The sequence below is a fragment of the Colossoma macropomum genome, unplaced genomic scaffold (assembly GCF_904425465.1).
Source record: "Colossoma macropomum unplaced genomic scaffold, Colossoma_macropomum, whole genome shotgun sequence".
Lineage (NCBI taxonomy): Eukaryota > Metazoa > Chordata > Actinopteri > Characiformes > Serrasalmidae > Colossoma > Colossoma macropomum.
The window spans coordinates 19988829-20005179 of NW_023494792.1; the positions used below are offsets into that span (position 1 = coordinate 19988829).

Here is a 16351-nt window from a genome sequence, read left to right on the forward strand (position 1 = left end):
GACATTTTTTGGACTTTTATACGGCCATTTTACAGTTAATCATACCGTAGATACTTTTAGCCTGTTAGCTAGCTGACCAGCCTAGTTCAAGTTAAGAACACAAGTTGCCAGCCCCCCAGTTTAAACAAAAAACGGGTTCTTACTTCATCAATATACACGGGGCTACCGGCAGGCTAATGCTGCTGTGCATCAATTTGCATCATGTCACTAAGCCACGTGAAAGTAAGGTAACAGAATGCAAAATAACTGTGGTAAACGTTTTTGTTTTTTCTTAGCTTCACCCTTTGTTTTTTCATTTCTACAAAGTGTTTACACACTTTTTTTCTGGTGGTTTTGTATAGTTCTCAACACTGAAACAGACAAAAGCAAACAACAAAGCTTAATTCAAGTGAAATAAAACATAAATGTGCAGCTCAATACTGTAAACTGTAAGTACTCTGGAAAGAAAGAACAAAATTGTGAATCTCACATGAATTTTACTGTCCAAGGCCATTTTGTCTACTTTCCCTGATGTCTTTTCGTTAAAGCTCGATATGAAACTGTACAAGAGTTGTTTTGGTTCATGTTCATTTTACAAGTGCTGTGACAGGACACCTTTTTACCAAGACCAAAAGTTGTTTTGTTTTTTACTTGAAACTTGACACTGTGGTTAGAGGATGGCATGAAATAGAGGATTTTGTGTACAGGCATGATATCTGCCTGTGGCAATGACACAAAGTCTCCCACCCCCACTTTTTCTGTGGACAATGGAATCATCATAACTCTTTTTTGGGTGTAAATAATTTACATGGAAATATGTGTGGATATGTCAGCAGTACTAACTCCATATTAACCGATTCATGTCTAACAACTAAATTTTGTATGATGAGCAAAAAATTTGACTGACCCAAACAGAATTTTACAGACTTCAAATACTCATTGATATTTCCAAATAAGTACCAGAATACTTGTGCTCAAAATCAAGCTTATAAAATAATATTTACATTCCATCATTGTTCATCCTTTATCACCTTCACAGTTTTAGTTTGTTTTAGTTAGTTGTTTTTATTTTATCTAGTCATTTTATTTGGCTACTTTGGCTTTAAAAAACATAAAAGCTTTCAAAGACTAAACAGAATGAATACTTGAGTGTTCAAATTATTAGGCCCAGTCCTGCAAAAGATTGCACACAATTTGATCAGTTTGGTTTACAGTGATGAAATTTTGTGTAGACACACCTTGAATTAACATATATGATCCGTTTCCTGAAAAAGCATTAAACCTACTCCTGTACTACATTTTCTTTACAATGGAGAATTTCCATCACAAAGCTGTGTAGTCAAAGACTAGGCTTAATTCCTGTCCAGGAACTTGACTCGTAGAGTCAGATCCATTATTACACTCTTGAAAAAACGGTAATGACAAAATGTCTTTGTGGTTAATTAACTCAATGTCACACTGAAAATGAGAGACATTTATCTAAAAAAACTAAAATACAATGAGGATATTTCAACATTATAGGACACCTTACCATCATATCCTTTACTCATAAGCAAAGCTGGGTTCTACTTTCATTTCTAATGACAAAACCATTCAGATAAATCATTCATAAAAGAGTATTTACAGTTCCACAGTAATTTGTAGTGGAAGCAGAACTTGGAAGCAACGTCATTTGAATGATTCACACCACAGAAGACTTTACTATCATATACAGCACTGATGAACAAAGCTGGGCTTTAATGTCATTTCTTTATGCATGGCGTCAAAAAGTCTTTAAAAGGAACACTTACAGATCCACAAGAGTTTGTGGTAGAAGCAGAACTCGGAAGCAACCTGGAATGAAAAGTGACAAGAGAGAAGGCCAGGATTTGCAATGAACGCATTTCACCGGAGACTTCACCACCATATTCTGCACTCATACAGAAAGCTGTGTTCTAATTTCATTTTTGAAAACCTAATTATTCAGACAAATCATTCCTACATGGTGTGACAACTCAACTTATCTTGCCCTGCTAAAATGAACAAAGTTCACGTTGGTAACGTTAAGTGAACCTGATTTAAAAGGAAGCTAGGTTAGCTAACCTAACTAGCTAACGCTAACAGTCTGCAAGTTTACGCAAACAGTTCTAACAGTATCTACTGAGTTAGCTAGCCAAGTTAAAGCAAACAAACAAATCAAACAGACGGGTGAATAGTTTTCGGACTGTATGCAGAGATCACTTTCGCCAAAATACATTATTTCTCTTCTTACTCGGTGAAATTTCTGAACAGACGATGGTCTTCTTACCTCGGTTTTCACAAATGACGGTTGGAGAGAACGTTCTGCTGTTCTCGCGAGCGCGCATTAAACACACCCACCGAATGGGAGCCTCACTCGGCCCTGACATGGAACTGGACCGACGTTCTGTTTGCCGGAACATCTTCAGCCACGCTCGGCCTATAAAGGTCGAGACCCCGAATCTCAAACGGAGCTGGCCCGAGCCCACCGTGTTGGCTGGGATGGGCGTAAGAGCATGGCGGCAACTACAGAATGACGACCCGACTTCAGTGATCTATAGGACAAATCAGCGTTATGTCACAATAACAAAGGTCTTATTTTTTGGGTGGATAATGCTGGTAGCACTGCACTGATAACAGGATTTTGTACCAATCCTGATATTTATTTAAGAGTTATTTAACCAAGGTATTAAAGAAAAGAGAACTTTTTCAGTGATCTTGTTAAGAAACATCTAAATACTGAGGTAGTGTGTACCTCTCTATATTCGTTATTAAATACTGGCAAGTTATATGATCCTAATGTTGTCGGTAATATTGATAAACCTGTGTGCTACTAAAGCTGTTCTGGTGCCATTAAACTCTATTTTAAGCTTATCGTCCCCTCTGATAACTTCACCATTAACTGGACTGTGTGGGGTTAATTTTTGTCATTTATTCATGAACACGCACCAGCCATTCATTTTCATTGCAGTGTTTAGTGTAAAAAAAGTAGCCATTATTTAATCTTCTGTGATAACACTAATAGCTGTCACGTTTGTGCCAAGCTAACAATACATTCACTTCAGTTTTAAATTACTTTTAGCAGCTCTATCAGAAAGTCAGTATTAGCTACTACCTCACATTATTCTGCAAACTCTTTACAAGGTAATGACTCTAAAAGCATAAAAAATCTTAAAAATACCATTCTAGTTTATGTTCTAATGCAATTATTAGGTTAGCTTACTGTGTTAACTAACACTAGATTGCACAGAAATTAAAATAAGTATATTTTTCTGTGTGCAAACACACAGCATCTACGACATCTACATGATTGTCACAATCATGTGTAGAGTCAAGCAAAGCTGATGTTTTTCTCTAAAAGGTGTGAAAATATAAGCAAAAACACTGTAGCTGCTAGCATACATGCTAATAACTTTAGTGCTACCCACCAAGCAAAAAAACAAATCTTCATGATAAGCTAAATTGTGTCTGCTGCTGGTTTCTACTGAGGCAGATACAGCTTGAGCTGAAATAAACAAAGACACTTGGGTTACATTATTTATTTCTTTGTCTTACGCCTACACTAGAAACAGTGCCTTACTGAATACCCGATTAAGGACACCAAAATATTTCATGACATTTTCAGATGGATGTACACACAGCACACATAAAGTCCAGACAATTAAGTCATTTATAACATATTATTTTGTTTCCCAAAACAGTGCAGTTTTCCTTTTTGCCTTGTGCTAAAAACCATCATCTTGTGGAAATTACCCAGAATACATTTTCAGAGGAACTCTCCCAACCCTTTAAACACACATCTCTCAGTGCTGCCCTGTAAAGATCATATCACAGCCGTTATTAGTCAGAACTTGAGTTGGTTTTGTAATGATGTGTCTTGATGAATATGTTTTCTGCTTTCTTTCATTGTTTATATGTTAGCCTTTAACCAAAAAGTGTTCTTCTATTGTTACAAGCTTGATATTGTAACTTTAGAAGGACCCTTTTTGATGCTATATAGAACCCATATCAAAAAAGTTTCTATACAGAACCATATACAACACATTTTTAATCTGAAGAACCATTTCACGATGCAAAGAACCCTTAAAGCATCCAAACAGCTCTTTGAGTGTTTATGGTTCAATAAGAACCACCGTCTTTAGAGTGTACTTTTCATCACAGGAAATGTAAAACTGGAGCGGAGTGATTACAGCTCACCAGTCCAGTGTCTTACATGAGTTTAAATATTTTTAGTGTTCTGAAAGTACAGTGTAAATAAAATTAGAATTCCCAGCACTCTTCCCTTTCCGGTTCGCTATGGCACAAAACTTGATTAGGCCGTTGTGGCATGCGCCCGCCCCCCGGGCCCCGACGATGACGGCCGCAAGAGCCGGCAGGAAGGCGGGGCCCGAACAACCAGCGGCGACGAACCTCGGCCAGGACTGCAGGGAGAGAGCCCCGATTGTGGAGGGGGCGGAGCGCAAAGCCCGAGCTCCTCCGAGTAACCCGAGTTCACTTGCATTCTGGGGTGGAGACAGAGACTATTAATCAGTCTGGATTAAATCGCTTAAATCCTGGATAACAGAGGGAATAATAAAGCTGTTTTTTGTGCTTTTTCCGCACCAGATACAGTGATAACGTTTTTTATTTTTAACAGCATGCTGTGACACTGCAGTGGCCCAGTCTGTGTTTAAACAGTGCTCTGTCCATCTGCGCTCTCTGTCTGCAGAGAACTTCCTCAGTCATCATGCCACAAACCACCCTGCAACCCCCCGGTCTGTCATGCTCTTCACATCACATTATTAAATATGTTGCCACATTAGCTGGCACATTAGCTGGCCTGTGTCCATGAACTTTGGTGACGGGATCTGAAAATAACAGGAGCTAAGCCTTAAAAAGCTTTGAAATCTATGGATCTAAGCAGTGTGGCACCATATACATCTGTTAGACTGTCTTAAAATATACAGACTACTTCAGCATATAATACGTGAAAACTCAGGAGTACAAAAACAGATAAAAACAGAATAAAAAAAAAACATAAAGTAAAACAAACAAAAAATCCTGAAAGCTTATGGGCATGAGGTTGCTTGACACCATGATAGACCTGAATGCTTGCGATATGCCACTTCACTGACGTGTGTTTTTGTATTGTTGGTGAAATGATAAATATAATAATTTTCTTTTTAAATGACACAGTTGGCATTTTTCTATCGATCAAAATACAGCATTATAAGGACAATAGGGTTCACTCTGCTTGGTCAAAGAGCTGGCTGTTCAGTCTGGTGGTAAGTGTACATAGACATATGGAGTCATCTCACTACATTGGTGTTGTAAGTATAATGGTGTTAAGGGGTGATCAGGTGCATGTTAAGGTACATAAGCAGTGCAGGTGGAGAGGTCAATGGGGTGTGAATTGTGTTGTGAATGTGAAAATGTGCAGCTGCAACAGACTGTGAAAGATGCACTTGCACAGTCTTACTGAAATACGAGAGACACTTAATGGTGTGCCTTGACTTTAGCAGATACCTCAAAATGATTCTAAGTTTATTTACGTTTTCTTGCTGTGTCCCCAAAAATATGGTAATGAACTGTATTTTGACAAACAGTAGACAAAATCACAGTAACCTACAACCAATTGGCTGCCTGTAAGTTACCATTATTCCAAACACTTTAAGAAAGCAACATTTTACTATTTATGGCTATATATAGAACCTTTTTGAAAAGGGTTGTATGTAGCAAAAAAAGGGTTTTTTTATTGTTACAAGCTTGACATAATAACTGTAGCAGAAACCTTTTCAGAAAGGTTCTATATAGAACCATCAACAGCACATTCTTCATCAACCTGAAGAACGTTTTCACAATGCAAAGAAACATCTAATCATCCAAAGCTTTCTTTGACTGTTCATGTTTCTATATGGAACCATTTTCTTTACTAAAGAACCACTGAAGAGCCATCTTTTTGAGTGTTTAGTGTCATACTGATTTCTAGCAATCAGTAATAAGTTGTATTCTGAAAACCTGCTGCCTGTGTTAGGGTGAATAACATGATAATCTTTTACAGTGAGTGTAAGCAGTCAAAAAAAAACTAAGTCAGTATTTCAAGAAAAGAAGTCATTATTTTTAGACACTGAGCCAATATTTTGACATACTGCTGCCTGAAACATAAGTGATGTATTCTCTCTACCTCCATATCTCACCCACAGCTCTTTCAGCTGTTTTTAAATGGTTTTGATCTGCGTGTGAAGGATTCTGGGTGATTGAAGGTCTGGAATGACACACCAGTTTAGTCTTTTAAGTTTTCAGAAATGAAGGCTGCATTTCTCGGCTGCATTCTTAACCGTGTCTTGCTCACTTGTGTGCAGTGTGTAAGCCCTCCTGGTAATCACTGCCCCCAGGTGGTCCTTGTCTGTGTTCTGTGTATATAATAGTCCTCGGCTCCTCTTTATTCCTTGCTTAGCCCTGTTATGTTAGTGTCGATTCAGTGCTGGTGTTTGTTCTCTTGTTCTCCTTTGTTTGTCTCCTGGTTTTGTCTCTCTTTGTTTGTTTATGGAGCTGCTGTACTTCATCTGCCTGCTCAGTCACCGTCTTCGTTAACTGGGACTTGAATAACGACACAAGCATCCTGCTTCCTCACCAGCGTACATACACATACTGTTAATCTGATCATTCACGGTGACATTTCTACACCAGTTTGTATTGACTTACTTGACTACGTTGTTTTGAAACTTACATAAAGGATTTGAGGTGTTTTAGGACATGAAAGTAAAACGTGTTGATTTGCAGAATGAGAAATGCTTTTGGGGCTCACAGGTTTTCTGTATTGCTGAATTACATAAAAAAGGGGATAGTAGAAGACACTTACAGAAGAAGGTTATAGAACACACTCTCATAGTCAAATCTACTTTCAGCACCTGTGTAAGCGACAAAGTGCACAATTGTTAACTCAGCAATCAGTTATCATTAGTTGCAGATTGTAAGCATGTATAAAGAAGACTATGTAAGAGGTAAGACATAAAACTGACACACAATGTTAGACTTGCTTATTGAGATTATACAGAGTGATTCAAAAAGATTCATCTGATTTCAAAATGTATTTCATGTGCAAATCATTACAGAACAATGCAGTAGATTGTAAATGGTTTAAGTGAGCATAAAGTTTATTATGTAATATTACAAGTGCTCAATATGACATCCTCCAGCTGTACAGACCAGGATAATTTGGCGATAATGTCAAGGAGGAGCACTGACTAAGCACATGCACACCTTGGAAACAGCCAATAGGAAAGCGGTGCTTTTTAGATGAACAAAAACAAAATGATCTATGACAAAAAACCATGAACACTCAGAAAATAGCTAAAATGGAGATTTCATTGGATGGGCAGAAGATTTAAAATATGACTTCTGAATAGACAAAGTGTTCAAGCAACTGACAAAAACTGCAAGTTTTCCACCTGTAGACACACCCCTGTGAAGAATTTGCAGATAGTAAAGGACATACAGCACTAATGAAGGCTGAATAAGTTCAAACTGAATCCTGTAGTCTGTTTTGGGTGGTTGTTTAATGTTTGAAGAATTTACTCATCTGTTTGTAAGTTGTAGTGTTTGATAGAATAAGTTTCCTTTTGTAGCGTTTTACATGTCTGTTTAGTATTGCATGTTAGCTGTTTTGAAAATATGACTTCTGAATAGACAAAGTATTCAAGCAATTGACAAAAACTGCAAGTCAGATGTTTTGAAAATGTAAACGTGTGAGTGAAAATGTAAAAGAGTAAAACACTGACTAGTAAAGAGACAGAGCGATTGTGGATTGTTTGCTTGTTCTGTGGCAGATTGGTTGTGACTGTTTTGGGAATAGACATGAAATGAGAGGGAGAATTGGATGGTGAGGCTACTATTCAGTCAATAAAAAGTATAAGCACTTGCTGATGTCCTTTAAGTTCGTTCACCTGCTCCCACAGTACAGTAAAATATGCTAATTCTGTTTCAGGAATGTTTTCTCAATCATCAAGATCATTAAGAAGCCCCTTCCCATCATGCTCATCTCTTTAGGCATTCTGATTCTGGTGCACATACACTTACAAACTCAAACTACCAGACTTTACACACTTATGTTTGGGTTACTAAACTAGATCCCATAATCCTTTGCACACTCCTATAATAAAACTGGAATTATTAAACATGACTATTCCTAATTCACAGTTTTATTATGTATTCACTGTGTCTTTCTGACGATTGATAAAGGCCATGCATAATATGGCTGGATGCTACATACATTTTTACAATTCTACAGTGTACAGTGACCCCAAAAAGTATTAGGACATTTACTTTAAGTTTTTTTGTGTTAAAACAAATTGTCAAAAGGCAGCAGGTGTATTTCAGGTTGTTATTGTTTGAGCAGTTTCTTTATAGATTTCTTCAGGTTTACACCCAAAGTCCCTTTGTGCATTTCTGAGTTCATGATCCCAATCAATGAACACATAAGCAAACAGACAATGAATATTTTTCATATTGCATTTTATTTAAAAGTTTCAGTTATAAGCATAAAGGAATAAAAGCAAGTCATTCTACTCCATCAAAGACACCTATGAAAATAATCAAATCAGATGAATTTTTGGAGAGAGAAATTCAAAGCATTGTGATCATAGCTGGGGGCTTTTGTTAGGGTTAGGATTGTTTCTATGATGAACAGCAGATTCTCAGTGTAGTTTGTAGCTGTGTCTCCGGTGGATGTATCTTATATTTATGTATGTGTGTCCTACTTGCTTATGTGACACTTAGTCTGGCTACAGCTGCATTCTTCCACATAGACGTAGGTGTGTGGTACTGTATCTCCATTTAGACATTTCAGGGTCACTGTTCTGTTACTGGTGCGAGCTGCCTGACAGCAGCTACAGGACGAAGAGCCCAGCTCAGAGTACCTGAAACATACACAGACAGTGTGTGCATTGGTGTCAAATAGCAAACTGTAGAGACAGTAAACATATTCACTGCCACAAACTCCAAACTACATGTATAGAACATTGCTACCATTAAAATTACCAACAATTTATCCTGTTTTATATTTTTACTGTAGTATATTCCTAAAACAATCATAGTCATTACTTAATACTGATTGAGAAACTTTATTTAAACCACTAAATACAGAGTTAAATACACATACAACCACAGTTAAAGAGTGTAGGTCGTGTTCTGTGATGAACTGACATGAGTAGCAAATATATCATTGCCAATGCATTTTTCCTTAAATTACACTCAACAATCAGATCAAATGACAATCTGATTACTACAGCACAATACTTTTTTTAAAGTCTGGCGAGTGATGCTCTGACATCTCTGATAGTTTTGTTCGTGTACAATGTGCGTTTCTCATACTCCATCACCCACAGTCTGATCAGTTTACTTTTCAGGAAGTGAAAAACAAACTTGAGTGCAACAGAATTACTGGTGTTTACAGAGTTTTTGAGGATCCTGCATCATAGCCTTACACAGCCGTTCACCTCCAAAACAGCGACAACCCATATTTTATATGGGTAAACCATATTTTATATAATTGACACCTATGTGTATATATACTCACTTGCTGTAGCTGTTGCAGTCTCCTGCACAGTGTGTCTGTTCCACTTGGGTCTCTGACTGACAGCTGTCATGAATGATGTATTCAGAAATAGTCTCTACTTTACATCCCTTCTCCTTCTCCACACCTGAAAACGCACACACAAAACGCTGGGGTTCAGAGCTTTGAAGTTCATAAAAAAAAAGACCATGATTTATTAACAAGTAACACCTCCTGAAAGTAATACATACTGTATCTGTAATATGAGTATAACAGTTTACTCACCTCATACAATCAGTTGAGTAAACTACTGTACTCATTACATACACGCACACAGAATGTATGTAAAAGTTTGAAAACTCTTGGTCAAATGACATATTGTGCTGATTTTATGAGTGAAAATAATTACCGCTACTCTACAGGCACCTTAAATATGGCATTTTTATGCAAATCTTACTGCAGTATTTATTTGATGAGTTTAATATTTTTGAAAAAATATAAAATGTGCTTTAACTTGCACAGGCCATATTTCATGGTTTTTTTTCAGCAAATAAACAGTAATTGTGCACTAAAATGTGCAAAAGTGTTCTCTGTGTAGAATTTGTTAACTTACTTTCACTTAAATATAATCAAAATGTAATTTGACCAGGGTGCCCAAACTTTTGCATATGACTGTAATAACATATTACTATTACTTAGATAAAGATACATTACTGATAAGTAATACTTACAAACTTGGCAGCAGCCATCAGCAGAAAGCTGCACTGTGCCCTGCAGATTAGAGATCAGACTCAAGAAGTTGCAAAAAGCTTCAATGAAAAACTATAAATTGAAACTGAACTAGAACTATTGATATTTACTTGTTACTTATTTGCCATTTGATATTTACTGCTTGCATGTGTATATGTAGCTATGTGCTTGTGTGCATGTGTGTAATATTTACAGGCTGGCAGTTGTCGATGTTGAATGGAGGACACTGGATCTTGTAGTTAGTAGTAATATATTCTCCACCAATGTATGTGCAGGTGAACCTGTCACAGCTGTGTGTGCTCGGGGCCCATTCTGCTCCACTCTACTCAGAAACGAAGAATAGTGCAGTTAAGGCCTTCAGCACTATATCACCACAAAAGCTACTAACCTCTTACAAAGCTGTTTAAAGACAAGTTTAGGACTTGGCAAAAACTTTAATACAAAGACGTCCCACTCCGAATTCTCCAGCTGTAACATATCTCCTCATAGTTTCTTGTACAGTTACCAAAGGTCAGTTCTTTCTAGACTGACCACTAACCCTTACCTGCAATAGATGTCTTGTACCATTGAGGTTAAGGATACACTTGGACTGCACACACTTCCCACAGCATTCATCAGAAACTGGCTCCACATACTCATATCCCTGAGAAAGAGAGAGAGAGGAAAAGAGAGAGAGAGAGAGAGAGAGAGAGAGAGAGAGAGAGAGAAAGAGAGAGAGAGAGAGAGAGAGAGAGAGAGAGAAAGAAAAGCATAGAATAAAGAGTCTGTCTAAGCAGCAAAGTTTTTTGGTGTGTCATAGAATAATTTATGACATACACTGTATGTATTTTTTGTTCTGTATTTTATTTCACTTCAACTGACTTGAATAATAGGGAATATTTGGATCCTCGTTGTAAAAATAATAACAGTAAAGATACTTTCCTTAAAGCTGCGCTGAAAGAGTATTCAAAGAGAAATCTTGGTGAAGGACATGTCTCAAAAGCATTAAGTGAATTATCCATTACTACCACATATCGTCATTAGTATAATGTTGATTTAGCATTTGAGGCCACAAACATCAAGCCGGACCTTCTTTTTGGGTCTGTGCGTTTGATGTTAATGCAATTAACATCATTAATCTTAATGTTAATGCATTACTGCGTAAGAATGTATGACGTGGTCAAAAATTCTTGCGAAATCCAACCTGACACCTCTGACTTTGAAATGATAATTTAGGCTTTACAGGGCGATTCACTGCAACACACACCATATTTTAGTGTTTTTCCTTCCTGACTCATTAATGTTAGTTCTTTCAATTTTAACAAGAAAATCTTACATAGTTTAGCTTAAAGTCTAAAATATGGTAAATTATGGTGTAGAACACAAGTATTAGTGCATGATCAGACATGTAGTTCAGTTTTTGCAGTCAAGCCAATCAATATACCTTTCTTAAGTATGTAAAAACAACTTAATCTATCATTGCTGTGCTTAGCCAGTGTTTATCCAGTAATGTGTATATTCAGTACTGGATTTGTGCTCTCAGTATTGATCTTTTAAAGTAGCCCACAGGGCTCTATTTAGTTTTGCCAACTTCTTGGCATGTAGTGTATATCTTCATCTCTGCCTGTTCTGCAGACCAGACCAGAAATAAACCACTGTTTATTTGAATTTTCAAACACAGTAGCAGGTCACATTATGGAAGTATATCTAGGAATAGACTGAACTGGACACTGTATTTTACACATTCATGTTTTATAAAATGAGCAATGGCACAGATTTTGACAGGGCTAAATGGAGTGTGGGTCCAAAATAAAGAAAAGCAATACTCACTGGCTCACAGGTCTCATCACAAGTCACAAATCCACACCGGATCTGGAACAGTTGTGACTTCGGATCCACATCCCAGGTACACTGACACTCCTGGCAGTCCACCACAGGGACTGAGGTACCAGGCTGGAAGGAAGCGTTTTACAGGTTTTTACAATCGCTAAAACACACTTTATGAAGTAATATCTAATTTTTTCACAACCTTAAACACAAATCCAAAAACTAAATTCACCAAAATGCATCTTTTTCTGGTAAAAGCAAACAACTGAGTCAAAAGCGTGTTAACTTTGCTCATAAAACAACACAAATTTCAAAACAAACACAAATCCATCAAATCCAGGTGTGTTGAATGGCAGTGCTTTCTGGTTGACTGCGTTAGGCTAACAGCACTTTGTAATGAAACTTGTGTTTACTGTTACACAAAAAGAGTTTAGGGGATCTGTGATATGTGTTTCAGGAGATTACTGCCTAAACTCCTAGCAAAACAGTTTTCTTTCTCATAATACAAGAAAAGTTTTGGGCAATTGAGTTTAGCGTATCTGTTTTTGTGTTAGTGATAGAAAAAAACTGTAATATGTGTTCACACCAGCAAAAACATGCAATATTTTCCAAAAGGAAATTTTGCACTTATATTTACCTCGTACTCCATGTTTTTGTGCACGCAGACTTTCTTTGGCTCTGTGAGAAGAAGATAAAAAAATTCTATGAGATACACAACACAAACTATCAGGAACATAAAATATCAACAGTAATATCAATATCAGGTCAAAGGAAAAACTGAGTAATACTGATATTTGTCATAGATATGAATACCGCATGTGAGTTTGGGGCAGCATTGTCCTTCAGGCACTTGGAGTACAGGAGCATAACCGATGTTACACTTCCCATCTACACTGGGACAGAAGTTGCTGTCACAGCCTACAACAGACAGTAGAAGGCAATAAATGGCGCCACTGAGATTTTGGGAACATGACATAAATGAGTTAAGTGCAATTACACACTGTCTGGCAGTTTCTATTAAGCTTTTCAGCAAATGCAAATCAGCAATACCCATTAGAGCAGTATCCTATAGTAGGATACACAGGGCTAAATTTGCAGAGCCTGTTTATATTGTTTTTATAGTTGCTGGGACAATAATACAATAATCACAATTAATCACAAAACAGCTGAAAAATAACAAAAGTATGCAATCTTACGGCAGGCGAGTATAGTGCAGCACTCATCTGAGGGGTTTGTCTCATTAACCACAATGAAGCCAGGTTCACTGCAGGTTATTTGGTCATTATTTGAGCACTGCTTTGGTTTGCAGATCACAGATGTAGTTGATGCATCACAAACACAGTCCTGGCAGCCGAGCTGGAACTTCTCTCCAGGCTGATGTTGAAAATAGGAGAGCACGTTATGATACTGGTTGGTTGCAGAGATACTAGAAATCCAGAGACCTCAGTCAGTAGCATTAAAAGTCCATGCAGTGTAAGGATTTTATCAGTAACATCAAGTTATAAATTACTGTATATTTCCCATAACACTATATTTACTCAATCGTCCGTTCTTCCAGACAGTTTGGAATGCTTGTTTATGTTGATTCTAAAGGTTATCAGGCACACTGGCCTAATGGTTAAAATCTTACCATAGGATTTATAGTATCAATAGTCCAGTATAGATGATAGCATTTGTGGTCTATCAGACAAATGATTAAGCTTTTCACCAACTTTGTAAGTTATGAGCTTACATATGAAGTCATTTTACCTCTCGTGCTTGACCAGAAGAGTCCAGGCATCCTGTAGAAGCAAAGCAAACAGTGAGACAAATATTACAATGCTGTACTTACAAGCCTGCTTACAAACTGAGATGAATTACATTACTGTGCTTCTCTGCTCTAGTATCCATTGGAAAGTACATAAAAAAAGGACCTCATGGTACGGTAAATGACTACATTTTACAGAGCCAGGGTATTTATCAGGGGTCAGCAACCTAAATGTCCTTTTAATAAAAATCAAACCACCTTGGTAGCCACAACATTTTATGTCCATGTTACCATCTTGGCTCTAAATATGTCTCAGTATGTGCTAATGTACTAGTATAAGCTAAAATAATAATATGAATGAAAACACAGACTTACTTCTAATGAGAAGCTGGCAAACGAGAAACTGACTTCAGCTTCACAACTTTTTTGTGTTTGACAGTTTCTCGTTGCAGATTAAACATATCAGGAAAGCAGCTGGAGTGATTATAAATCCATTCGTCTCTGAATTATCTATGTCTGTCTTAAATCTTTCTATTTGCCATTTTGTTAGCTACTAGCTAGGCGGGATTGTTGTCGTTGCTATGGTGACAAACAGTCTGCGGGCCAATCTTCAGGGTTAAAGTTTGGTGAATTAACAAATATAGGCTACATTAACTCCAGCATTTAAGACATTAAGCATTTTATTTTACTGCAAAGGAGGATCATTTTATTTTTACCTAAAAATCTAATTCTGCTGTGGAGCTGCAACAGGGCAGTGAAAGAGTCGCATGTTGCCGACACCTAGTGTACATGCCATGTTCATAGATTACATAAATAATAATGTTCTTATTTACCATTTTCTACAGTCTTAAAAAGCAGTATCCATTGATAATTGCTAACTAAGAAATGTATCACCCCATGTGTATGAATAATAATTGCTCCAATTTAGAACAAATATTACCTTAAACATTGTTTCCATCAACTGACTACAAAGAGTTCCTTCACACATATATAAAATACATACTGTACATCTGTCACATTTGTTTGATTGTCGGAAGTTTGTCAACATAATCACCTTAAATATTGATTTTCTTTTAAAAAATTACATTTGGTTTTGGAATTTATTCATCATGAACTCATTTTCTCTTTGAAATTTCTGCACCTGGAAGCATGAACCTGTAATTTCACTTTTTCACTGAAAAATACAGTGAGAGGTGTAATGAGATCAGGTTAAAGAACGATCACTTACCACACTTGTCAACACACAGTCCTGAGTCCTTGTTGAAGAGCAATGTACCATCAGGACAGAAGCAACCCTCAGTAGTCACGTTCAGAGTATGCTCATTAGGCCTTATATAAAAGATTATATAATTTAAACTTTAACAGTTCTGTCATCAACTCCATGAGCAATTTGTGACATTAATGATAAAAATACTATCTTTGTTCAGACTGACCACCTTTTCAGCCTCCTCCACCCAACATGGTTACCTAACTCACCTGCATTATCAGCATTGTATACAGTCACCTGACATAAGACATGTAATGGCAGTAATCATGCCATGGCCAGTGAAACTGAACGCAATAGTGAATTGACTTTGGTTAACTGATTGATTTAGTAGCTAAAGGGACAATCACTTTTTCACATAGGGTGATGAGCATTTTTACTTCAACAAATGAAATCATCATGTAAAAGCAGCATTCAGTGTTTACTTCGATTATCTCTGTCTAATATTAAAAGTAGTTTGATAATCTGAAACATTCAAGTGTTTCTAAATAAGCAAAAATAGAAGAAATTGGGAAGGGGCAAATACTTTTTCAAAGCAGTGTAATTGCAGATTAGTGAAACTAATATTATCATATAGTAGTCAGTGTTGAGAAACTAAGTACAGAATGAAGGCTCACCTGTCCTCACAGGTAGGAGGTTCAGCAGGTCCACAGGGTTTGTAAACTTTGTCTCTTGGACATTCAACAGCTGAGGAATGACAATATACAACACTATTACACAATGATCTAAATCTAATCTGAATGACAAAACATTGCGCTGATAGACACTACTCTAAAGATACATGAGACAAGCCTCTTCCAAAGAAAAGCTTTCATTCGGTATTCATTCAGTTCTCAGTATGTTCTCACCAGAATGTGACTAAATGCATGTGAATAAAACTGCATGCGGTATAAAATCATTTGGCTTACTGCACAGATCAGTGTAGTTTCTCCAGTGTAAACAGATGCCAAACTGAGAGCAGGCTAAGGCATAAGTTCGTAAACTGGTGCACACCACAGCAAGGTTGGTCATGTGACAGCTATCAAACTGGCAACCTCTGAAGTAGTTGTCAGGAGAGACATGTGGATGACACTCTTTAAACACGCTGTAAAAAAAAAAAAGAAACGTCAAAAAAATCTTTTATACCTCTAATGTGACAGTGCGCACAAAATTACTTTCTTTGCATAATGATTTAAAATCAAAAGCAACAGAAGTTCATGACAGTAAAACTAAGAACTATAAAAGTTTTTTGCTTTTTCTTCAGAGCAGTATCTTTGAATGGGACCAGTTCAGCATT

At 37.0% G+C, this 16351-nt stretch overlaps 1 protein-coding gene across 1 annotated transcript in view; it reads right to left on the minus strand.

Annotated features, from left to right (window-relative positions):
- Positions 1 to 8452: 8452 nt before the first annotated feature.
- The window catches only part of LOC118812738 (mucin-2-like), a 39084-nt gene continuing 31185 nt past the window's right edge, over positions 8453 to 16351 (minus strand). Inside the window, exons 33-45 of the mRNA XM_036577846.1 lie at positions 15984 to 16159; positions 15693 to 15762; positions 15040 to 15140; positions 13814 to 13845; positions 13261 to 13438; positions 12878 to 12982; positions 12702 to 12742; positions 12068 to 12190; positions 10803 to 10901; positions 10452 to 10580; positions 10240 to 10279; positions 9533 to 9656; positions 8453 to 8873 (exon numbers count right to left, since the gene is read on the minus strand). Coding sequence (XP_036433739.1) covers positions 8711 to 8873; positions 9533 to 9656; positions 10240 to 10279; positions 10452 to 10580; positions 10803 to 10901; positions 12068 to 12190; positions 12702 to 12742; positions 12878 to 12982; positions 13261 to 13438; positions 13814 to 13845; positions 15040 to 15140; positions 15693 to 15762; positions 15984 to 16159 — 1381 coding nt within the window. The 3' untranslated portion in view covers positions 8453 to 8710. The remainder of the gene's footprint in view (positions 8874 to 9532; positions 9657 to 10239; positions 10280 to 10451; positions 10581 to 10802; positions 10902 to 12067; positions 12191 to 12701; positions 12743 to 12877; positions 12983 to 13260; positions 13439 to 13813; positions 13846 to 15039; positions 15141 to 15692; positions 15763 to 15983; positions 16160 to 16351) is intronic.